The sequence below is a fragment of the Aythya marila genome, assembly GCF_965140915.1.
Source record: "Aythya marila genome assembly, chromosome: 16".
Classification (NCBI taxonomy): domain Eukaryota; kingdom Metazoa; phylum Chordata; class Aves; order Anseriformes; family Anatidae; genus Aythya; species Aythya marila.
Genome location: NC_139057.1, coordinates 157,284 through 182,053, shown reverse-complemented (window position 1 = coordinate 182,053; position 24,770 = coordinate 157,284). Strand labels below are relative to the sequence as shown.

At 43.3% G+C, this 24,770-nt stretch overlaps 1 protein-coding gene across 8 annotated transcripts; it reads right to left on the bottom strand.

Annotated features, from left to right (window-relative positions):
- Nucleotides 1–54: 54 nt before the first annotated feature.
- On the bottom strand, nt 55–24,766 carry ELMO2 (engulfment and cell motility 2). 8 transcript variants are annotated; one of them, XM_082773449.1, is made up of 26 exons: nt 24,378–24,765; nt 23,635–23,713; nt 22,986–23,141; nt 18,264–18,390; nt 18,047–18,144; nt 17,332–17,457; nt 17,149–17,189; nt 16,605–16,677; nt 16,235–16,285; nt 15,291–15,472; nt 12,492–12,591; nt 12,115–12,266; nt 9,418–9,496; nt 8,722–8,757; nt 5,680–5,730; nt 5,225–5,347; nt 4,448–4,582; nt 3,959–4,063; nt 3,767–3,875; nt 3,006–3,142; nt 2,512–2,675; nt 2,317–2,429; nt 1,893–2,000; nt 1,447–1,529; nt 1,038–1,115; nt 55–482 (listed from the first exon to the last, which is right to left on the bottom strand). In XM_082773449.1, the coding sequence occupies exons 6-26, from the start codon at nt 17,407–17,409 to the stop codon at nt 282–284; spliced, it is 2,199 nt and encodes a 732-aa protein (XP_082629575.1). In that variant the 5' UTR covers nt 17,410–17,457; nt 18,047–18,144; nt 18,264–18,390; nt 22,986–23,141; nt 23,635–23,713; nt 24,378–24,765; the 3' UTR covers nt 55–281. The 8 variants fall into 8 exon arrangements, with proteins under 8 accessions (XP_082629575.1, XP_082629574.1, XP_082629578.1 ...); XM_082773448.1 differs by lacking the exon at nt 18,264–18,390; XM_082773452.1 differs by lacking the exons at nt 18,047–18,144; nt 18,264–18,390 and having other exon boundaries at nt 24,378–24,766.
- Nucleotides 24,767–24,770: the final 4 nt, after the last annotated feature.

The window sequence follows — 24,770 nt, the reverse complement described above, 5'->3', positions numbered from 1 at the left end:
CCCCAGGGCGCGGCGGCGGAAGGAGGGAGGCGCGGGGAGGCAGGGCCGTGCTGCTGGTTATTATTGGGACGCGTACAAAAGGCGCGCGGGCGCGAGGCAGCCGCGCAGCCCGCCCCGCCGCGGGCCGGCGGCTCTGCCGCGGAGGGAAGGGCTGCGGGCCGGGCGGGCAGCGGGGCGCCCTCAGGCGGCTGCGGCCGCCTCGGCTCAGGCGCCGCGCGGGGAGCCGTAGCGCCAGGCGCCCGCCGCGGGCCCGGGCCGGCCCGGCGCGGGCGGAGTCCCCGTCAGCCGTAGTGGTACACGAAGTCGTAGCTGCTCGGCTCCTTGGGGATGGGTGGCGGTGCTTCGGGGATCTGGATGTTCTCCAAGTCCAGGAGCCTCAGCTTCATTTCCATGCTCAGCAACGTGTCCAGGTCACTCTTAGTTAGCTCACTGGACATGTCCTTCCCCAGGAGAGCGTTAAGCCCATCGATCCAGATACAGTACTGTAGAGAAGAAGGGTAACTGACACCTCCACGCATAAGCGACACATACTCCTGATACAGCTCCAGAATAGGTAACGTAGGAGGGGGTTAATCAAGGGGGCAGGGAAAAAAGGGGGGGGAGCAGACATGGACCATGTAAATTAAAAACTGAGAGGTAAGCATGAGCTTATGGCTCCAGCAAGAGGGGCAAGAGTTGTGATTGTGGTGTAACAGCAGAGAAAGCAAATCCATTTTAGGAGTCGGCATCTTATAGAACAGTAAAGAAGGAACAACTGACCAGAAAGAAAGAACTTATCATCATGCCTTTGAAAAGCAACCAATCCTTCTCAATTTCCTAAAGTAAAGTAGACTTCATTATTTTTTTTCTATTCCTTCACTCCCCAGGACAGTGGTCACAGCATCAAGTCTGACAGCATTCAAGTGTTTGGACCACAATTAGAAATACGGTTTGATTTTTGGGTGGTCCTGAGGGGAGCTAGGAGTTGGACTTGATACGTGTTGGTCCCTTACAACTTGGGAGATTCTATGACACATATTAACTACTGTGCTTCTTACCTCATACTTGTTAGGTGCAATGAAGTTCAAGGTCTCATCAGGATCATATAGTATCGAGAAGGCCAATTCTAACACTTCCTGAATGGAAGAGAATTTTTCGCTCATTAACTGAACAAAATATCACAGCACCTTCAACCTGCTAACACAAGAGCAGCTGTCTTGCTGCAGCTCAGCGCACTTTCCCATAGTAGTATTTTTAGTCACTGTGGCCTATAGCAAACCCAGACTATGCTCACAGCACCCTGCAATCACAAACTAGAACTAGGAAAAGGCAGAGATATTAGATGGATTTTTTCAAATAATACACCAGGAAGTTGCAATTTGGAAAACTATTTGCTCCTCTTGCTTACTGCCAGTTTTCATCTCTATAACATTAGGTATTATGTATAGGCAAAAACGGAACACTTACCTTGTTCTGTTTCAACGCACTTTTCTCCTTCATGTGTGGACAGTCCTTCCCTGTGACAATGGCTTTGATGTCTGCAACTGGAACTAACAATAAAAAAGTAAAACTTGCACAAAGGAAATCATAACCAGGAAGGGACAGAATTTTGTCTTTGCAGCTGTGCATTTTTCCTGGTTTTGTAGTTCATTACTGCAGTTTTCCAAAATATGTTACTCATAGCACATCCCTACAGTTGGCTATCATAAGAAATACCAAGCCTATCATAAGAAATACCAAGCAATTGCCAAGACAAAAAGAGTTTGTGCAAGGATCGAAAACTGATCTTATTGCAGTTACGAGCTTCATCCACATCTCTTCTCTCTCCTTCGAGATGGTACTCAAAACAGCCTCTAGATGGCAGTGCACAGAACAAGACATAGTGGGCTCAGAACATAGTAATTAGGACTTACTTTTTTCCTGCAGTGATTCAAAGGTCACTTCCCCCTGGGCATTATCTTCCAGATCCCCATAGTGTAACACCTTGTGATTCAGAGCCAGGCGACAATACCAAAATCTTTCTGGAAAACATAGAAAGTAGTCTAAACTGAGCAAGATTATTCACACAAGATCTTACAGCCAATATGTTGTTACGGTCTCCCCAACCCAACCCCTCTACTCCAATTCCTCAGCATTACTTCCTGTTCATAAGGGGATAGCTGTATTCTTAGAAATTAACTTCTGTTCCATCCCAAACTATTGTCTGGTACAGGTAATCAGGTAAGACCAGGTAACCAGCTTCCCTTTCCAGCAACATTACTCCCAGGTTAATCTGTTAGGTATTATTTGCCTACATTTCTTCACATGAAGAGATGCAGTAGACATTTATCATCTTACCTTGCCTTCTGCGATTTCCAATTTTTCGGAAACTACTTCCCTCACAGAGCCTGTTCAAGCGCTGTTGTTTTATCAGCTCCAAGATCTCAGGCTGGATTTTCTCTCTGAGCTCCCTGGTGATCAAATATGGAAAACTAAGCAGGAACTAGAGATAACAGCAAGCATAGAAGGCAATTGTTTTTGTTAGGCACTTACACAATAGGTGGTGACTGGAAGTCATCCTGGCTCATCCTCTCAGACTGGCGTAGTCGCAGAATCTCAGAATAGCTTAGGCTGCGCAGTTTGCTCTTGAACTGGTCCAAAGAGTTGGGTTTGGATGGGAGAGCCCGTGTGATCTGTTCCCTCACAACCTGCATAACCTAAAGTGTTTGGTCAGGGTGAAAAGCAAGTCACATTCTTGCTGTTTAACAGCAGCAGAGAACCAGGGCAGAGTTCAGTGTCATCAAAGAACAGACATAAAATAACCATGGCCAGGAGTGTCAATATATCGGTGGCTTTGAAGATCCAGACGAACAAAGGATGATCTCGGGTCATACCAAATAAAAGTTTGGACAATCCTCCCTTACAGCCCACATCAATGCCCTGTCATACCCTTCTCTTTAACCAAATGTATTTGTCACTCAACCAAGGCTGAGCAAACACACTGTTCTGCAAAAGATTATACAAAAAACTGCTCTCCTCACTCTGACCTTATTAAAATCTTCTGCTGTCGCCCTCATTTCTTTCCAGGTCTTGTTCAACAGCTGGATACAGATGGCAAACAGCTCCTCAAATGCACGGTCATGGGTGAAAAACATGGGGTGATAGTCATTCCGGCCTTCATTGGCTTCAGGAATAAACAGAAACCACAACCGTGTGAACGTACAGCACACAAACTACTAAGAGCATCTAAAATCCACTACAGTGACAAGAAGCCAATGGTGTACAACAGTACTTACTCAAAAGAGATGAAGACAGTTCAGTGCTTTGTCTCCCCATAGACAGTCCCTGTTGGGAATGGCAACTAGCCCCACACTTCTTCATACAAGTTTCTGTGACTAATGTCCCCTTTTCGGACTAGTCCCCCCAATGACTGCTTGCAGTTTTTACTGTTTTTCCTCTGACAAAATTTCTTCCAGTTGCTAACAGTCTCCAAATACTTTGAGACGGTCTGAGCTACTAAACATAAGTTTATGATGGTTTCTAGAATGGTTTTTATATAGTGCCCTGCTAAAGCCTTCCACTTCTGTCAGATTTTAAGGAGAACTAGAGTCCACACAACAAAATTTCTTATTTAACTTCAATACTGGTATTATTATGGGGACACTTATAATGCAATTCCAAGCTGCCACTGCCCTAACAAGGCAGAAATGAGACCAACGTATAAATGCTTGTGAATCTTGGTCAGCCTGTAAGTTACCCCAGCAAGCCTCAGCCCAGCAACTCAGGAAGATGAGGTAATGTTACTTACGGAGTTCTCCAACTTGCAGAATCTCACAAAGCATCCTGGTAAGCTCAATGGCACTGCGTCCAAAGGGACACTCATGCTTATCTTCTCGACTGCTGTTCTCCAGAACAATCTGCAGAAGGAGGATGCAACAAACAGTGAGCCAGAAGAGTTGCCAAGGTGTTTGTATCTGTATAGAACAGCAGTTTCATTTACCCGGATATAGGTGTCTTGATGAAATTTGGCCAAGTACAGCATGTTATCCAATGCCAGCATCCCTGGAGGAGTCTGAGTAAAATCCATGGCTGGATTGATGTGATTCTGTGAAAAGAGAGTGCAGAAAGAACCCAAAGAAATTAGCCCAAAGAAATGTTGTAAGAACCTTTCTTGAATTAATTTTACAACAACCTGTCCATCAAGCACTCCTTCACATCTATCCAAGAGGTAACCATGGACATTTGCTGACAATGCTATCTGAACTTCCTAGAAGAGAGGCTGATTCTGAGTTCTTCACAGAATGGGTAAGTAGGTATCTTCAGAGGATGTGCCTAACAAGCCCTGACATTTATCCAAACAGCAAGTTCATAATAATCTTCTCTGGGAGCCTGAGTTTAGCTGAGTTTCTAAAACTCAGGTAACAGAAGCATGGTGAAGCAAACAGCTCTTTCTGTTTCTTTTTCCCCACCACTCTCTCTAAATGCATACAGTGAATCCCAGCATCTTGTAGTCCTTGGTGTACATTGCTTTGCGTTTTTCTGTTCCGCTGCCAGGGATGGTGTTGCTGTCAGATTCTGCATCAAATGCAATTCTTCTCAGCTCAAATATGATGTCTCTCTGTGCCTGAGGGACAGAAGGGAGGGAAACAGTAACACATAAGCAACCAGTAGGGCACTGTTTTCACATAATGCAGTCCCACCTCTCTCCAGAGCTCATGTAGTGAACACAGAGGTGCCAAAGGTCATTAACATTACATTAAACAAGACATTCCACTTCAAAATGGCAAGTATATTGGATAAAACAAAATGTTCGTTTGCATTTTCTTTTAACTGACCCAAGCTTACGTAAAGGCAATTTCTAGGCATTTCATTTAGGTAACGTTACGGTATTTTTCATTCAAGACTTCTATGCATATAAGAACTAAGTAACGGACACTTTAATAAGTGCCTGGCTTCCCTGCATATTGCAAGGCAAAGTATCAGATAAAAGCAAATGCCCTCAATAGAGGCAGAGGAATCAGTTTGACAGCTGGCATCACAGAGATCAAGAAAGGAATACACGGCTTGCAGCAACCACTTATAACTAGAAAAGCCCCATCACATACAGCAGGTTAGTCATGAGCATACCGGAATCTCAAAGACCACAATGTGAGTAGTTTCAAAACTATATGCAAAGTCTATACAAACTCCATAGAGCAAAGCATCTTAGGAATAAGTCCCCTTATAGCTTCTATTCTATCAACTCTTACTCAGCTCTAATAGTGACCTGATCATTGGGATCCATCTTGGTCATCATTCTCTCTTCCAGGAGATTAAAAGTCAGAACCTGTAGCACATACAGCTGATGTGCCATTTCTGTTTTAATTGGGCGGTTTCCTCTGATCACATGCTGCAAAATAAAGGATAGGGTAGGAATGAAAATAATACAGACCGACACTGAGGTGTTAGCTGCAAGCACATGGCAGGTTGCATGTATATCTCTGTACAGGACGATTCAACTGTTTAACCTCCATATTTCATCAGAAGCATAGCGTTAATGCTCTCTAACAGCAGGAAGAAGCATGCTGATTAACTCTCTTTTGAACAAGTGACTCCAATTTCACCTTTGAAAGAGTCACTTTTCTGGAAATGCCCTGAGGGCAGCAGAATTTACACTCTGCACAAGTGACACTTCTATTGAGAAAACATTAGTAAATACTCTGCCATTTTGGACATACTCACGTTCAAGATTATAGACCTCAGGTGCTTCTGGGCAAATGCATTAGCCATTTCCTGTTGGGGATTTAAAGTTGAAACAAAAATGAGTGAAATATAAGAAGTCCACATCATATAGAAAAGAGAAAAAGATTGATACCTATGAATTGGAGACAGCACTGACAAAGTGCTTTCACCACAGATTGTCAATTTAGCATGGGGTCTCACCACAAAGCAAGCATTAAGTTGGGATGCTAGGGTCTTCTTTACTATGGCCCAACTCATGGATGAGCCTACAAGCATCATTAATATGAAGGAAGGCTCTAAGGTAACCCAAGAACAAAAGAAAATTTAGCTTAAGACTGGACATCTAATGATACCTCAGCATCAGGACATATGGCTGCAGGGAGTATACTATGGGCTGCCCAGAGAATCTGTGATCTATAAAAGGTTCCTTCAATTAGTGTTTTGCAGCTTTCTATAGCTAGATTTTATATTCTATTTCTATACCCAAGAGAACAAGGACTGGAGGACACAGTGTGCAGTTCTCATCTATCTCAAAACCCTCCCACTGAAATTTATATTTCCTTTTGTCTCAGTTCCTAAAGAGCTGTTTAGAAATCAGTTTAAAGACAATGTTCAAAACCGCTCCAGCGTACAAAAAAAAAAAAAAAAAAAAAAGGGGTGGGAGGCGTAGATGAATTTCATGCTTAAAGAAAACCTTCCAGTTACCCATTTATTATATGGCTTTCTTCCCCAGAAGAGGAGGGTTTCCCAACCATCAAGTTGTGATGTCAAACAGATGCAAATATCTGCTGCTAGCTTTCAATTCTGGGACTAATTGCACATGCACTTGCAAAAACCTATGCAGTTGGACTTCCCTTGTGAAGATGCACCTTTTGAAATACCAGCAATCTCATTACACCTGCAAGGTGAGCAGCGCAAGCGCTGATGTCAAGATGGAACATTATCTTAAGGTTGCTGTTATAAGCAACATCTTTGGGTAAGAAAAATCTGTTGGGTGATATGTCATCTGGAAGAAGTCCAAAAGAACTGTCAGTTCCAGATCTCTTCACAGTCCCATGCAGCACAGATTGAGAATTGGAAACAGATGTGCAGTCTTAGTCAATTCCATTCAATCAGCAGCACATTCTGAGCAACCCAAGACAGTTCCAACTGCTCACATCAACCCTGCTCTTCACAGGTTACATAAGGAGTATGGTTAAAATATGTATATTGACCTCATTCTGAGTCCCTATGATCTTTTTTGCTCCAAGAAGAAAACTTTGAAAAGAAGAGTGCTCTATGCTGACTTACAGTCAAGCCACAGTGGCTGCCAAGTTAAGTGACACTCATGTTACAACCAAAATGAGTCAGTGCTTGGGTGGAAGATATCTAAGAAGCATCTAAACGAAGTAGGAAGTGATTTCAGATTGCCTTCCGAGTCATTATTTTTAACTATGACTGATAGGAAACATTACTCTAATAGAGTAATGCCTGTTGTTAGAATTGTTCATGCATGCAACACAATTCTTACCGTAAAGGAATTAGTTTGCACATGAGACCAAGTAACAGGTGACTGAAGCACAAACAGTGGGAAGGATGAAGACAATTAAATGATTCTGAATAGCATAGTAAGAAGCATGAGGGGACACACAGCCTAACCACTGCCAAAGGATCTATTTTTAGCAGAGTCCAATAATAACCATTTGCTGCCTAACAGGGTCATGGAAACACAAAATCTTATAGGTTGGAAGGGGCCTATTGAGGTCATCTATTCCAATCCCCTGGTTCAAGCAACGTCAGCTCAAGATCAAGTTGCTCAGAAGAGTGTCTAGTCATGTTTTCAGTATCTCCACTGACAGAGACTACACAACTTCTCTGGGTAATATGTGCTGGTGTTTGACTACCCCCATATTAAGACTGCTTTCCCTTGTGCTCAGGGGGGAATTTCCTGGGTTTTAAACTTTGACTATTGCCTCTTGTCCCGTCAATAAGCACTAATGAGAAGAGTCAGGCTCCCTCTTCTTTATTCCCTTCCATCTGATATATATACACTTTCGTAAGATCCCCTCAGGCTTTCTCTTCTTTAGGCTGAACAATACTAGGTCAGTCAGCCTCTACATGAAAGATGCTCTCCTCATGTAATAGTCTTCATTGCCCTGTGTTACCATGTGGATTGTGTTCAAGGGAGGAAAATAAAAGAAAAAGAAAAAAAAAGATTCCTTAGAATTTTGTTTGCTATGAAGTTCATTATCTGAGCCAAATAACTAACAGAGGAGTAGTATGCTCTTCCTCATTTTCATGTGTTAAACATATTGTTTAATTTTGGATATTATGTAAAGTTTACTGAGGCTATTGTTTCCCTCCCGATGGCACTCATCTTCGGCAAAATTAAAGCATTCTCTATGCCACCCAGAAAACCTAAGAAATACACCAGAACTTCAAGATACAGAGGGTCTCAAATCAACCTATTAATGAGAGTGGTGATTCCCTTGGAAATAGTATGAGGCCAAAAAAAAAAAACAAAAAAACAACAACAAAAAAGAAACAACCCAAACTTTCTCTTAGTACGACCCCCATTAAGGAGGCCATAGATTAGGCAGAATTTATGCTCTAGCCCCCAGGAAATTTTGTGACTGCTCTTCACAGATAAATATCTACCTTCGTAAAGACTCGGGTGGATATGAAACTAACACTAAGGCTAGATTTGTGGGATAGACTCAGGCTTTAAGTTTAAAGAGACAGATATCTACAGAACCGTCTCCAGTTTTAAAATTGGTGCATGTGATTAGTCTTATTGTATCAGTTTCCAAAGTAAAAGCAAGCCTTTCATGATCATCTTTAGTATTCTGTGCACACAAAAGGTCATTCAATTTTCTCTTGCCACTGATTCTTCTTCCCTCAAAGTCTGAGTCCATTCCCAGGAGTCCTCCCATTCTTTTCCCTAGGCTCATCCACTATCTGAAGCTTTTATGCATGGTCTCTATGATGCAAGGAGGCATAATTGGAGAAAAGCTATCATGCCTACAGTTCCACGTGACCAGCCCCCAGCCTCGAGTTACTTACAGTGATGGGCAGGTCTAGAGGGTTAAGCAGCTTGTCCTGCTGGCAGAAAGCAAAAAAGGCACAAAGAGAAGCAGACAGGATTTAGCTCAGAGTTGAGTCCAGGAAAAAAAAAAAAAAAAAAAAAAAAAAAAAAAGACACAAACAGGGCACTAGAGAAGAAAGGCTTAACACAGAAAAGCTACACAATACAGACATATGCACATCTTGCATGTAGCTGAGATGTCAGGGGTTTCCTCAGAGCAGGTGTTTCATTTCTCACATTTGCCAGCAGGAATATCCCCATATAACTTAAGTGGTTTTTTGGTTGGTTGGTTGGTTTTGGTTAAGTAAGCACCTAGAACACCAAGGACACTACTCACAGCCTCCCTCTTCCTTCATCTCCCATAAAGAATTCAGTTTTTTCAAGAAGTTTCCATGCTGCATAGATTTATTTTATTTTTTTTCTGTCTCAAGGCCTTTCAAATCCCTTTCTGAGCATCTCCTAAACAAAGATGTGCAGCCTGAGAACACATTATTAATAGGATAGCATTTTTTACCCCTGTGCTGCTACACTGAAATAGCTGTTTAAGTGCTTGGCAAGGTTTGAGGCCTGCCTTGCCCAGACAATTCAATTTCTGAGGCATAAAGGTAAACCATGAAGTATGAAGTAAGCTAGAAACCATCATTCAGGTTTAATGTCAGTAAGCAGCTACAAACCTGTCTCTTGTCCTCAGGTGCCTTCAGAAAGAGGGCATTAATCAGGGCAATGGCATATGTCTGGATCTCTTGGTTTGAGCTGCAGAAACAGTAATGGGAAGCTCATAAGAAGAGAACACGCAGATAGAAAACTATGGCTTGCTGCTTTACTTTCATGTAAAAACATTTACTGCAGCTCTCTTGCACTTCAGTGGACAGGCAGGATTCAGGTAATCTACTTTTATGTCATCCAACCTTTCATGAGAACTAAGGACGCTCAGGGGAGACCTTACTGCTGTCTACAACTACCTGAAAGGAAGTAGTGAGGATGAGTGTTGGCCTCTTGCAGATAACCAGCGAGAGGACTGGAGGAAATGGCCTCAATTTGTGCCAGGGAAGGTTTAGGTCGGAAATTAGGAGACATTTCTTCTTAGAAAGAGCAGTCAAACATTGGAACAGGTTGCCCAGGGAGGCGGTGGAGTCACTGTCCCTGGGGGAGTTTAAGGGAAGATTGGACATGGTGCTTAGGGACATGGTTTACTGGGTGGTGATGGTGGTCGGGGGATGGTTGGACCAGATGATGTTGGAGATCTTTCCAAACCTTAATGATTCTATGATTATAAAATCTGACAGAAATTGTCAACTGAATGGAATAATTTAGTTGGAAGAGACCTACAAAGATCATCAAGCCCAACTGCCCGACCACTTCAGGGCTAACCAAAAGTTGAAGCATATTATTATGGTCATTATCCAAATACCTCTCGAACACTGACAAGCACAGGGCAAACACCTCGCTGGGAAGCCTGTTCCAGTGTCTGGCCACACTCATAGTAAAGATTTTTTTCCCCAATGTCTAGATAGCTCCATTATTCAAAAGATCGTGCAAACTGCAGCCCAGCAGATCTCAGTGTCTAGCAATACCACAGTTAATTTTCTCTGCTGAAATTCTCTCTTTAAAACCTAGCTATACTGCAGTCTATTATATAGCTACAGCTATAAACTTAAGTGAAGCATGTCATTTTTCTCACTGTGTTGATAGAAGCCACTGAACACTTTCATCTCTGCCAATGTAACTGACGTAGAAGCATGCCTCTATTTATGGCATTGCCCTCCAACCTCATGTCACGGGCCCAACCCATGCCATTTTCTTATTGTCACCGAAGAGCCTCTTGAGGTAAAGGTTGCTTAGTCCCCTCCCAAACCATGCACAGCATGTGGTTTCACTTGTAATGTTTTCAGTAAGTTTCTGAGTGCTGATCACACTGTTTTTCACCCCCATCTTGATTCAAGATTCTCGATCAAATTCAGTTTTGTTTTCAGTTTTCTATGACTCCTGGGAGAGTTCTGCAGAACTTCAAGATCTTTTGATTAACACAGGTCCAGTACATCACCTAAACAAATACACACACGCGTGCTTTTTATAAAACTTCTAAAGCTAAAACATCTTTTAGCTTAAACACTTATTTTCCCACTTTGGCATTTATCCATGGTATATCTGTGGATAACAACTATATTGTCTTTTCTACTGTTCCCTCCAAGTCTTCCTCATTCTGATCAATCTGCCGTATTTCAAATGAACGTCCTTGCATCATTCTAGGTTTACCCTGGGCCTCCAAGATCTGCAGGTCTCTGAAATGTCACTTCACCTGTTCTACCCTCCTTTCTGGGGCTTGCTTTCACCACACTGTTTGCTTTTTAACATAGCAAAACAATTTTTTAATTAAGTTTTCCTCTTCTAACTCATCCCTTTCAGACTTACTTCCACGGACCTGTTCTTCCAGAATCTATCCTCTGTTAAGTATTCTTCCCTATTCATACTCTTGCCAAACAAGCACTGCAAATTCTGACTCAATCTGCAGCCTCTTTCCACAGTACTTCACACACAGAAACTATCTTCAGCAACTTACTTAAAAATAATACTCCCCTAAGCTTCTGCATCTACTCATCTGCCACCTTCGCCCATGTTTAAACTGTGTCTACTAGAATCAAAGAGTTAATCATCTGTTTTTCATCCCACATATCAAGGAAGAGAACAATGGCTTTTCTTGCTTTCTTCCCTCCTTCTCTTCTCCTCTTTCTAAATCATCTGTTTCTGACCAAGGAATATACAGCTTTTATGGTTGTTTATCTAGTTCAGTTCTACTCTTCCATAAAAAGAGAAACATGCACTTGTAAGCGATCTAAGTAGTTTGTTTTCTCAAACCTTTTGACTTGGAAAATGCAGAAAACTCCATTTGTGAATATAATTAATAACTCTTAATCAAGGAACTGTATTTTAACTAAACTGTAGTGCAAACTATGTGTCACCTGTGGGCATAAAATGCTCACGCATTTGACCTTAGTTAACAAACAGAAAACCTGAAGAAGTTCTCACAAACACTTCGTTCTGCAAGGAGTATGCTATTTCAGCTTTATAATTTCTGTTTTAGTAAAACATACTGAGGGGTTTGTTCTAACACTGAACATATCTTTGCTGCTGTTTAGGCAGAATATCTTTAAGACATACTCACAACCTTAAGTGCTTACAGATCACATTTTTCTAGGACCATCTCTTGTTTTTTCCCCATTTTAAATATTAGAACTCTTCAAATAAGACATCATATCAGTAATACCTTCAAAATAGCACCTTTATGTATTTAAAACATAAAAGGACATATTTTCAAATTAAGAGATTCATAAAATTGATTTAAATCACACCACTGTTTGGTGGACACTCACACTTGCAGATGAGAAATGAGCTGCCCCACGGTGATCTCTTCTGCTATCTTCTGATACAGAGTCTGACTGTTCAACACCATGCTTTCTAGAATGGCTAGGGATCGTTGGAGTATGGAGACATCTACCATAGGCTGACTCACATACCCTGCAATCTAAAACCAGATGAACCATTAGGTCAACATATGCCCATCCAGGAAATCTTGTGCTGAATGAGACAAGCTGAGAGAAATATGGTTCAGAAAGCTGGGCTAAAATTGTAAGATTGTACTGGGCTCTCAATCATTACTCAGCGTCTCACAGTCACCATGTAGGTATTGGATGCTTCATTAAAGCTCAAAATAAAATAGTATGCACTGACCCCCTTGACCCAAACTTACCTGTTTAATGAAGGTTATTGAAACCATGTCCCAGGAGACAATACCATGGTCCATGAGCTCCAAGAAGGCAGTCAAGGTGAAAGCCAACATTTCACTGTAACTAAGAAAATTAAGAATGCAGTTACAAGCAAGTTAGTAGTTTGGTAGCAAGGAAGAAGCCTGTCCAAGCTGAATAAGTGAAAAACGCCACCATCTTTTCCTAATACAATAGACTGCAGTTTGTCAGCTTAGGGACCAACAAATTGTTTGCATTTAAGAAGAGAATTTTATTGTTCTGTGTAATCCTATTTTTTTTTTTTTTCTGTTTATAAGCACAAATTAAAACCAGCAACAATAACTCCCTAGTCCCTCCACCAAAGACTCACAATCTCCTGGATCAGCACCCAGCCAGTCAAAGGAATAACAGTAGCGATGCAAGAACAGAAGAAAGAATGCTGTGTTTATTCCTGGGTAATACGTAGAATCACTACTCAAATTCAACATTTTCATGGGAGAAAAAGAACAATAAACAACAACAACAAAACACAGGATATCCATTATAGGGACAGACAGTTACAAAAAGACCAACTTGAAAAGCAGAAAACTTCTGAAGATGATCAACTGAAAATTTAAACCATCTGTAAATACTATGTTTTTCAACAGTCATCATATTTGAGCTCCAGAGAAAATTATTGCGTAAAAAATGCAGAAGTCTTTGGAAAGGATAAGCCCTTTACAAATGCACAAAAAACAACTAAAGTGTTTTAACACCAGAGGAAAAAATAAAAAAAAACAAGAAAACATGTCTTGCTGTAAACAGTGGAACCTGGCTTCAAACAAAACTAAAGCACAGCATGAATTGTGGAAAATTTAATACAAAACCAGAACAGTGAAGGGAAAAAATGACTGTGAGATATGCTGAAAATATTATTTGCTAATAAATCAAAAATAGATGATCAGTAAGTGTAACAACAATAATTTATCAAGACTTTTAAAGTACTTCCAATGAGAGAACAACTGGAGTGGAAAAGCCAAGTAAAATTATTTGCATCAGAGTTCAGCATGAATGTGCTTGGAAAAACCTCAAGAACAAGCCATAAAATATGAAAAACAGATGTACAGGAACAGACAATATTCAAAGAATTCCAAAAGAACTAAGATACACTACTGTCAAACTACAGCAAGGTATTTGGATCAGGAGGGCTGCAAGGAGAAGCTGAGGCTGCTGGGGGTGCGACTCAGCCAGTCCCAGGCAGCTGTGTGATGAACATGACACTAACCAAAGCTATGTTGTCAGCAGCACTGGTAGCGCCTCTCTGGAAACAGATGTCACAAAAGGTATTAAAATAACAACAACAAAACAAAACAAAACCTACACTGCATGGCAGCTGCGAGGAGAATGAGAAAAATATGACAGAAATAACTCTGAAGACACCGAGGTCTGTGAAGGAGGGAAAGGAGGTGCTTCAGGCACCAGAGAGCATTCCCCTGTAGCCAATGGAGAAGACCATGGTAATGCTGGTTGTCCCCAGCAGCCCTTGGAAGACCATGACAGAGCAGCTACAACTACTACAGCCCACAGAGGACTGCACACCACGGCAGTGGAGGATGTGTCCTAAAGGAAGGTGCAGCCCATGGAGAGCCCATGCTGGAGCATGCTGCTGGCAGAAACTGTGGCCCATGGGATACCCATGCTGGAGCAGTCTGTTCCCAAAGGACTGCACTCTGAGGAAAAGACCCATGCTGAAGCAGTTCTTGAAGAACTGCAACTCCCAAGTCAAGTCTGTTCTGCCCATGATAGCGATTGGTAACCTGTCTTTCTCTCAACGCACAAGCTTTTTCACCTGATTTTCTCCCCCTGTCCTGTAGGAGAAGGGAGTGAGAGAAGCTTGGTGGGCATCTGGCTGCCAGCCAAGGTTAACCTACCACATAGTGAAGCACAGAAGAAATCAGTAAGACAGGATGAGAACAGTTGAGTTTGACTCTAGACTTCAAAAAAGATTTTTTAGGAGGTGCTTCCATTAACAGTCTCAAAAACAAAACAAAAGCAAACAAAAATAAAATAAAAATACCTGTTAGCAGATGGGGGTTGGTGAAAACAAAGCCCTTTCTTGCATTAATAACTGACTAAAGGACAACAGATAAAAGGGTAGAAATTAAATAGCCAGGTTCCAAAACAATGAAAAGTTACAAACAAATTTCCCAACTAAGAGCCAGTAACAAGTAAACATGAAACTTCCTTCCACATAGTACTACTATAGATGCCAAAAGATGGAAGAAATGCCCAAAAGTTCTTAAGGAGATAAAAATTCTGCTCAGAAAATTCAAAAGTTGGAAACTGTTGAAGATGGAGGAGTTATACTTTCCCTTATACGCATTCCTTAGTTCTTTCCATTTCCTGAGATAAACAGACCTTTGGCCTTTTATGTCAATTCTTCTGATGCAGATGAAAAAGTACCAACCACATATACAAGAGCCAGCAATGTACTTGCTGCTGACTGGAATGTAAATACCGCCAGTTCTAAAGGAATGTTCTTGTGTGCAACTGTATGTGGGTTTTAAAATGGACTACCTTATTCATCTGCAGTCTGCAGCAGAACTGCTCTAAGAGATTACGAGCATAAGAAAGGTAATAAAAGTCTTTTAGTTATTATGAGGTTTACCAAAAGACTAAAAAAAACTGTCTATATTGCTACACCAGCATTTGCTATGAGGTTAGCTGCCTAATGCCACTTCAGAAAGCAAATTAGCCCCCGACTGAGGCCCTGTTTTATTAACTCAACAGCCCTGCTCCAGAGTCCTGGAATACAGTAAACTTACTGGGACAGAAGCTTGGTCCCACTCTCCACAAGCCGTGTCAGCACTGTAATCCCTTCCATGTTGATAAACTCTGTGGCAAAGGTCACATCTGCTGAAAGTTTAGCCAATTCTTTCATGGCATCAAGTCGAGTGTCCATACTGTGTGACTGGATCCTCTCCATCAGCTGGCGAGCTGCCCTAGACTGGGAATATATAAGGATAATGCTTGTTACAGACTGCAGACTGAGTCCTGCCAACATCGGTAACGTTCTGTGAGAAGACTACAGATGGGCAGAACACAGAGAAAAGCTAGAGATACAAGCCATTGACAGAGTAAGTAGCAGGAATGATCACCAAGTTTAAGATGAAATAAGAAAAGGCTGTTCTTGACAACAGTTGCAGAGAGTAATAAATAGCATTTACCCTAATGTGTAAAATAGTATGTTTTTGTTCTTCATGAGATGATTAGAAGTGGATACAGAAATCTGGACTGAAACCATTAAAGAAACATATTTTAAAAAATCTCTCTCATTCAAAGAGAAACACAAGTTCATTTTAGGTACACACATGACATTCTGTAAGATTTCTCAAACACGAATCAATTATGTCCTCTCAACCATCTCTTGTCAAAGTAACTTCTTCCTGTTCTACCCATTCGCAACTAATGACAGTTGCCCAAGAAGGTTTAAGAATTTTCTTAAAAGGAAGCTACAGCAACTAACATAAAATAAACATATTTTTGGGATTTATTTACAGAAAGACCTATACAAAGGCAGAGCATCCAAAAGAAAGATATGCACCACAACCAGGAAGGAAAACAAGAGTATATGCTTCACTGAGCAGAATGGACCACCGTAAAGGTAAGCCCCCAACAATTCTGGGAGAAAAAGGAAGAGATGAGAGGCAAGAAGAGCCTACCATAGTAGGACAGCTACTGAGAAAAAGGGATGTGAGGAAGTGTTTACCGGGGAGACTGCCAGCTGTAGGATTGTTCCATTCTTGATGTCACAGCGAGTCTGAAAGAAAACAGAAACTACAGAAAAATGGGGAAAAGGAACGTAACTGGATCTACAGTGCAGATTTGCACGCACAAGGGGTTCCTATACCACACAGCCCTGGTGAACACATTGAATTGGACCACTGGATCCTTGCACCTATAGGCATTCAAAGGGAGAAGTGCAAGGTTCCTCAGCTGAATGACACCATTCAAGTCTGTATTCTGATAGTAGAGACGCTGCCCCTCCAGGATTAGTGACAGTATTGCTCTGTGATATTAGTCCATTTTTTTTTTTTATTTGCCTTGAATATCAGCAAATTGCTTTCTCTCAGACTGACCTGCTCTGTGATGTACAGCTGAGGACCATCAGCATATCGTAAGGTGTAGTATTCAGGGTTTGGCAGTGACCACCTGGAAGAGGAAGGATATGTGAGTTTCTTCTTCCTCTCAATTAGGAACAGCAGCTTGATTGCAGGAGGGTGAAAAAACTTCCAAGCAAAGCCTTAGCACAGGAAACTAAGTCTCCCAAAGGGAAAAGAAAGGATATTACTTTTGGGGAGAAGGGGCTTCAAACTAGTCTAAGTCACATTCTGTGGAATTTCTCAAGATGCCTGCAATTGGGCCAATCTTCAGAGATGCCAAGGCTGGGGGCACACACATACACTCAGAAGTGGAATAAAGATGCAAAGCCTCGGTATTCCAGGAGTACGTTTCTTCTGACATACGCCCAGGCCCATTCTGTGGCCAAAACTACAGCAGGCTGCAAGGATAACACTAGCAGCACATTGACAACCATCAGCAGAGACTTTCCACAGTACCCCAGCAAGACTTGTCAGAGGAACAGACTTCCTCCACAAGGGTTCCCAAAGGAACTAGACTTACCCATCACAGACCTCCTTGATGATGGATGCAAGAGGCCTTTTCTAGAAGAGACAGAGAGAGCTCTCAGTAGCCACGTTCCTCTCAACCAGAAAGGAACTATTTCTATGCTTTCCACACTCCAGCGTCAAAGTTGTGGTGCATGGAAGAAACAGACTCCTCCACCACCTGGTTACCGTGTCTCACCTGATCAATTTCCAGCAGCTGAGCATTAGCACCTGGCCACTCAACAGCTACTTTCACAATGTCTGAAGGTGGTGGCATTGCTCCAGACTCCTGCAGATGCCTTTACAACAGCATACAACTCCACACCTGTTAAAAGAAAAGACAGTGAGAACTCTCTGATAATTATTTGAATTGTTACATTGCACCTGACATCAAGTTTCAAAAAGATACAGAAGACCAGCATTATGGTTTGGTGGGCCTCATCAATATGGACAAAACATCCAGTGTACCTGGGACCAAGGCCTCATACTAAAACAGCACATTGTGAAATGTTATGCCTAATGTTATCCCCTAAAGAATATTTCTGAGAGCTTGTTAGGGTACTCATACAAGACTGAGACTAACTCTCTGATTAGCAAAGCCCCGTCTTCCACCCTCTCTCTGCACTGCCAGGTCAGCTTTGAGGACAGTAAAGCAATAGCTCCCTAAACTCAGCTACTATCTATATGTGAGGGAAGGAGCATACAGACCAGGTAGCCTCCCTCCCATGGGCTGGTGATTATTGATACCCTTATCACATTTCTTAAGATACCTCGATCTACTCAGGATACTGAAACAGGCTCCTATGCAGAGTAGTAGTAGTTAGCTTTATTCCTTTCCCTTTCTATAACATTGTCATTTCAAAACACAAATATTCATTACAGAAGAAAAGTTAACATTTGCTCTGGAGGTCTACCTTTCACTCCTTTATCTGCCTTAAGAGCTTGCGTTCAGGGTTTGGTTCCAGACAGCTGTCAGACACGCTTGTTTGTGCTTCATCTGGTAGCTAAGAGGCTGTAAAGAAATGTACTTGTTCAGTTCCTTTTTAACCCTCTCCTAGGCAGAGGGAGTTGCCCTACTGTCTCCCACAAAGCCATGGCGACAAAGTCACATTGGAGAGAGATGACCCTTACCAACAGTTCTCAGGTGCAACAGCTTCACGCTTCCAAACATGAGAACTGACTGGCCGCAGAAGTCCTGTCCTTAAGAACTCTTCCTAAGACTCAATTTCCAGTATATCCAGACAGAGATGATAAGCATCTAAAGTACAATTCCACAGATCCTATGGGAGCTGCTGTTGTGACAACCCAATCCCCCTTTCCCAGAACAGAGGAGAGACGATACAGAGCAGGGACACTGCTTCATGATTAACATATTTGCCTGACTTACTCAATCAACTGGGAAAGAGATGCTAAGACAAAGGTAAAACAGCCACCTTTGGAGTTTTCCTGATGCTAGGCAAACAACTTATAGAAGGGAGTGCAGAGGAGAGACCTTTCCACGGATCAGCAAAGACCAATCTGGCAGAGATACCTGGCCCAGGAAGCTGGTCTACATGACTGTGCTGGGACACAGCACTTCTAAAAAAAATTTGCTGAGTCTGCCACAGAAGGTGTGTATGCCTAGCCCATGCAGGATGTTAGCCTAGAGATCCACAGATGATCTCAATTAACGAAGCTCACATGCCTCTTCCTTCCCTAGCAGAGACTGGTATAACTCCATGGACAGATATGAAAACTCATGCATGCTAATGTTTCTCTGCTTCCATACACACACAACCCCCTGTGACCATCTTCTCACTCCAGTTCAGGAAGCTTCTTAGCCACAGTTCTAAGACAGTGCGCAAGCTGTGACTTTCTCTGTTTCCAAGCCTAGAAAAGGACATTACAGCCTCCTGGTGCAGTCTTCTTAGACGGTCACAACATTACCATCACTCCTACCTGTGGAATTGAGAACGAAGGGTGCAAGTTTAGCATTTTTTTTCACAGCACCTCCTGGAAATGCTCAGTGTTACCACTGCAGCTAGCCTTACCCTCAAGTCCCCACTAGATCATAGATACTTGCTTTACAACAAAGGCACTTTCTGGTGAGAATTATTTTCCTATTAAACCAAGCACTGTTTACCACAAGAAACCCTTCTGAAGGTCTCTGCAGTTCCTGCAGGACACAGGAATCTTGAACTCTAAAACTACCTGGGTCCTTAGCCATCCCATAAAGGAGACTGGAAATGACATGGGCACAGGAACACCATCCTCCTCCACTCTTATGACAGCTGGATCTGGTCCACTACCATCCCACCCACCGGAAACTATCTGGCAAACCAAGTTCTAAATTTCATGATATTCTGAAAATGCAGTTTTATCCCTACTCACAGAGATTAATGCAGTCTCACTGCTCCTTCCAACTTTCTCCTTTCTTTTTAGCATCAATCCCAAGAGCTGTTTACATTTTCTTACAACCAGAAAATTATTAAAACTAAACACAATTCATGTGGAAAAGTACCTGTCAAGTTGAACCACTCATAATCCACTCAAGTTAGATTCAGCTTTGCCAGTTTCTCAAAATAAAGTCTCCATCCTTTGAGATAAGCAGCACAGGACTAGTTCAGAAAGAGCTGGCCTTCGAAAAGCAACAGACTCAGTGACCCAATCAGGCTGAACAGGTAGGCATTAACGACAATGACAGAAAAACGTTTAGGATTCTCATCATACAAAATTGCATGTTAGAGTCAACCAGCTGCACAAACACCTGGTATTTTGCGTCCTAATAATGGAGGGAAGACAACCAAACCATCTACCTCTACAAGATTCTCTCCGGATAAAAAAAATTAACCCTCTTGACAATGGCAGTGTCCCTCAAAGAAGGTACACCAGGTAAAAAACTCTAGCTTGAACAAGTTGAAGTCACACGAAGGAAGACTGCTCAGCTGAGAGCTCAGTTAGATTAGTATTTCAAAGAAGCCTGTGCAGCCCCAGAGGTAGGCTAGTTCACAAACAGGAAGCACTGACTGTATGCTGTCCTTTGTAAACATTGTCTCCAAAGTCTCTCACTCCAGGAGGGAAACATACCAACATTTTACTCTTTGCTAAGAGACATGTTAACATGCAGCAAACACATTCTCAGAATGCTTCTAACCATAAACTCATTTACACATTTACATGAACTCATAAACACAGTTGCTGGTACTATTTTCATACCCATTGCAACCAGTAAATTGGACCCAACTCCTTTCTTCTACGCTCATTCTTGAGGCAGATGACCTTCTTTTGTCCAAACTAAATTAAGAATTCAGGGACTGAAAAAGCTCTAAGAACCCAGGACCAGAATAGCCCCTTGCCTCATTGAATAAGCAGAACAAAGCCTGTAGGGATCCGCAGAACAGGAATGCCTTGAACCCAGATATATTTAGAAGACTGCAGCACTGATTATTATGGCTAGTATCCACAGTGAGCCTATGCGATACCCATACCACCTATCCTCACTCTGTTCCTAAGTCAATGTCCAATACCTGCTATTTCTGAGGACATAAAAGGTCTCCCAGGCATGCCATACTACAACTGAGGAGTCCTGATCCTAAAAACATGATTTTCTCTATCATCCAAGTACACTGTAATAAAACAAAGTAGAATCAAGAATGTCTGCTGAAGCAACAAACTGTAGCATTAGCCATTTTGTCTCAGAAATAAATGGATGAACCTAATAAAAAACTATGAATCAATCTTTCTCACTTCCTTTCCCTTAACCTTCCCTCTCCCCCATATTATTCAAACTTTCATATGACTTTTGCAGCAATAGCTGATGAGTTACACTTGTTTAGGGCTAATTCTTTAAGTCCATTATGACAATTACTAGTATACAAGAAGTGACACAGCTCTGTAGAGATTCTCTAGACAAAATACCCAACTTACACGACAGCTCCAGATCTGCAGGACATACAGATTTCTACCAGTGAAGTATAGCAACAGACAGGCAATTCACAAATGATATGCAATTTCCACTCACTGATCTCCATTCTGGAACTAAAGCCTGAAATGACTTAAACCTGAAGGCCTGAAAAATCATAATCACACACTGTCTTCAATAATCAGAACAGCTTGCAATAAGGGAAGAGATAATTACTTCTTCCACAAATGAACTAACTCATGACTAGAAACCATCTAAACACACGCTTGCAGTCCCGCTTGCAGTCCAGAAGGCTAACTGCATCCAGGGCTGCATCAACAGAGGAGTGGCCAGGAATTCGAGGGTGGTGATTGAGAGCTGGGGCTGTTCAGCCTGGAGAAGAGAAAGCTCAGGGGCAACCTTTATGCATCTTTTCAGTATTTCAAGGGGGCTTATAAAAAAGATGGAGAGCAACTTTTTGCTTGGGCAGATAATGACAGGACAAGGGGGAAAGGTTTTAAATTAAAAGAGGGGAGATTTAGATTAGAGGTTAGGAGGAAATCCTTCACTCGGAGGGTGGTGAGGCACTGACACAGGCTGCCCAGAGAAGCTGTGGATGCCCCATCCCTGGAGATGTTCAAGGCCAGGTTGGACAAGGCCCTGAGCAACCTGATCTGGTGGGTGGCACACCCCTACCCATGGGAGGGGGTTGGAACTGGGTGATCTGTAAGGCCCTTTCCAAGCTGAGCCATTCTGTAATTTTATGATTCAGCATTCAGCTTTCAAAGCACTGCAAACGTGAAGAGGCAAGGCTCAAAGATCACCTATTTCCTCCACTATTTACAACGGAATCTGCAACACTCAACTAAGATATCCATAATTAATTAGCGTCTGACTAATACCACTTTTCCCTTTAGCCTCTTACAGTACAGTCATAGTCCTTTATTTATACTGCAACTTACATTGCAAGTTGCTACTGAAGACATCCACGTAAGGAATTCAAGTTACAACAATGCCTGTCCCAGAACACAAAGAAATAGTGTTTTATACACCCAAACAAAAATACCCAGATTACTAAACACAGAAGCCTTTACAAATCTTTACAGAATTTATCTATCTTTTCTCTTGTGAAGAACGCAATCATTCAGCAAGAGGAACTGCATATTAAAATAAAAACATCGATGCTCTAAGAAATTCTACACAAAATCTCCTGTTTCACTAGGAGTACTACAGAGGCTACCTCGCAGCTCCTACAGACAACACACTCTACCTGCAGCTCCTTCAGTATCCTTGTTACTGAAAACAGAAACCAAACAAGTTTTAATACACTACTCCAAAAAAGTTTTCAGCTGCATACAAACTCAGAAAATAATTTACCATGATATATTAAGACTGTGTGTGCCCCTAAGTTCTTCCATTAATAAGCACATACTCATAACCAGAAATCCTTATTCCAAACAGCATTCAAGGAACAGCAACCAAAGCGAATAAAACATAGCTTACAGACTATTTCGTTCAACAGCAGTACCATGGAAGAAATACCACAACAGCCTACCAAAGATGAGATGCACACATCAAAATGAATCAGCTAAACAGAAGAACATAGAAAAATAGGAATTAAAAATCCAAAAAGGTACAAAACACTTCAGACAGTCAGGTCAAACAAACCCTTGAAGGACCTACACAGATAAGTGGCTCAGCAGTATCTGCTTCCCAGAAGAAAGGAGAGAAGAGTAAAGAGTAGATTAAAAAAAAGTGTACTTCAGGCCAGTCTCTTACCAGGAGATGGTCTGACAAGAGTGCTTTGAAAGATTTTACTGTATGTCTGCAGACGTGAGAGGTGACAGATGTTAAGCATTAGAATAGGTATTCTGCAGTGTCCTAGTGACACATCTGACAAAACAACTGTTCAGAAGCTCTGGGGAAGAAGCAGAGGTTGCAATTTTGCGTAATTGTTGTGATCAGTTACTTACTGGTATCTCACAGCACATTCTTTTCAAAAACAGCATGTAAGCAATTCTCACAGTTTTATACTGGGGGAGAGCAGCCAAGCTGAAATCCATCAAAGATGAATTCACTCTGCTTCTGCAGAGTGAGGTCCTTCATACAAATCAGTGGTGTAGGGGTAGCTGCAAGGCAAGGAGAAGTCAGCAGAGCCACTCATAACACACTATTCAAGAGACTTCTGAGAAGCTGCAAGCTAAAACAAGTGGAGTATTTTAAACAGACTTTCCCTATTCACAAACTCAATCTTTTCATTACAGATAGAGAACAAAGCGCGCTGCACACAGAATAGAAATGAGGAGGATGAAAGAACATTCAATGAAAAAGAAAAGCTGCCTGGTAGAATCCACCAGTTAACCAGTGAATAGCTGCAGCTTCTGAATCCTGTAGATGCAAAAAGACATCCTAGTCAGTTCTCAGCAAGTCTCCAGATGGTGGTACCAACAGGCCAAACGTGAGGTGGAAGTGACATTAGCAGAGTGACCAACTGGACAAGCAAGCAGAGAAGATAGCTTCCTTGACCAAGCAGCAGGAGAGGGCAGCAGACAGCAAAGTCCGACCTGAGGACTACATACAATCTTATAGGTTATTTCATTTAAAAGGCAAAGACAAACGTACTCCACTAGAGAAGCCAATGAACCAGGTGGCTCAGATCCGATGCCTCTGGGGTCTAAAGTTGCCCACGGCTGTGCTTTGGCTGTAAAAAACAAACAAACAAAACACTAAACTAAAAACGGTCTATGACACTAGACCCAGTCTAACACAGTCGGACACATCTGCTAGGAAACACAGAAACAAACGGTAACAGACAAAAGGAAATAACTGTTTTTTTATTATTTTTAATCATGCAAGTGAGTTGCAAGAAGGCTGCAAGGCCAGGCAGCAAAACCCGGATCTTGGGCCTAAGCCCCCTCTCAGAAGCGGGCTATTTCTCCAGATGAGCCGCTCTCCCTTCTGTATTTCGGGCCCGCTCAGCTGCCGGGAACCGCGAGCAGCGCCCTTCTCACGCGGCTTCTCGGCCCGCGGGCTGGAGGCAGCCGGGCGAGCACGAAGGCCCGGTCGCGGCCCCTCCCCGGCCTCACCAAGAGCCAGGGCGGCGCGGCCCCTCGCGGCTCCAGCGCACCGGCCCCTCCGGCGGAGGGCGCGGGGCGGGCCCGGCAGCGCTGCGGCGGCCACCACCAGGCCGGAACCTCGCGGCGGGGCCGCCGGCTGGAAGGACGGCGGGCGGGCCCCGCAGGGCCGAGAGGAAGCAGCGGCAGCGACCGCGAGCAGCCGCCGCCCCGGGCCAGCTCCCGCCCCCGCATCCGCTCCCGCTCCCGCTCCCACTCCCACTCTCGCCCCCGCCCGCGCCCCGCGCTCACCCGGCCCCGCCGCGGCCGCTGCGCGCTCCGGCCGCCCGGCAGCTCCGGCCGCCCCGCCGAGGCGCTGCAGGCCACTGGCGCCGTCGGCTGTCACTCAGCCGCCTTCACCGCCCATTGGCGGCGCGCCCACTGACGTCACGCACCCGCAGCGCGCTGCCATGGAGACCGCGGCCGGCCCCGCCCCGCCCCGCCGGGTCCAGCCGCCCCGGCGGTCGCTGCGCGGCCCCTGCGGCCACCGCCCCCGGGCGGGCTGCCCGCGCTACGGGGACCGAGTCGCCCCGGGCCCCTCCGCCCTCCCGGCACCGCGCGGGACAGTTCGCATCGGCTGCTCGGGCCAACGATGCCGGTCTCCGGGACCGGCTCCAGCGGAGCAGCCTCCCCGTGGCCGTGCCG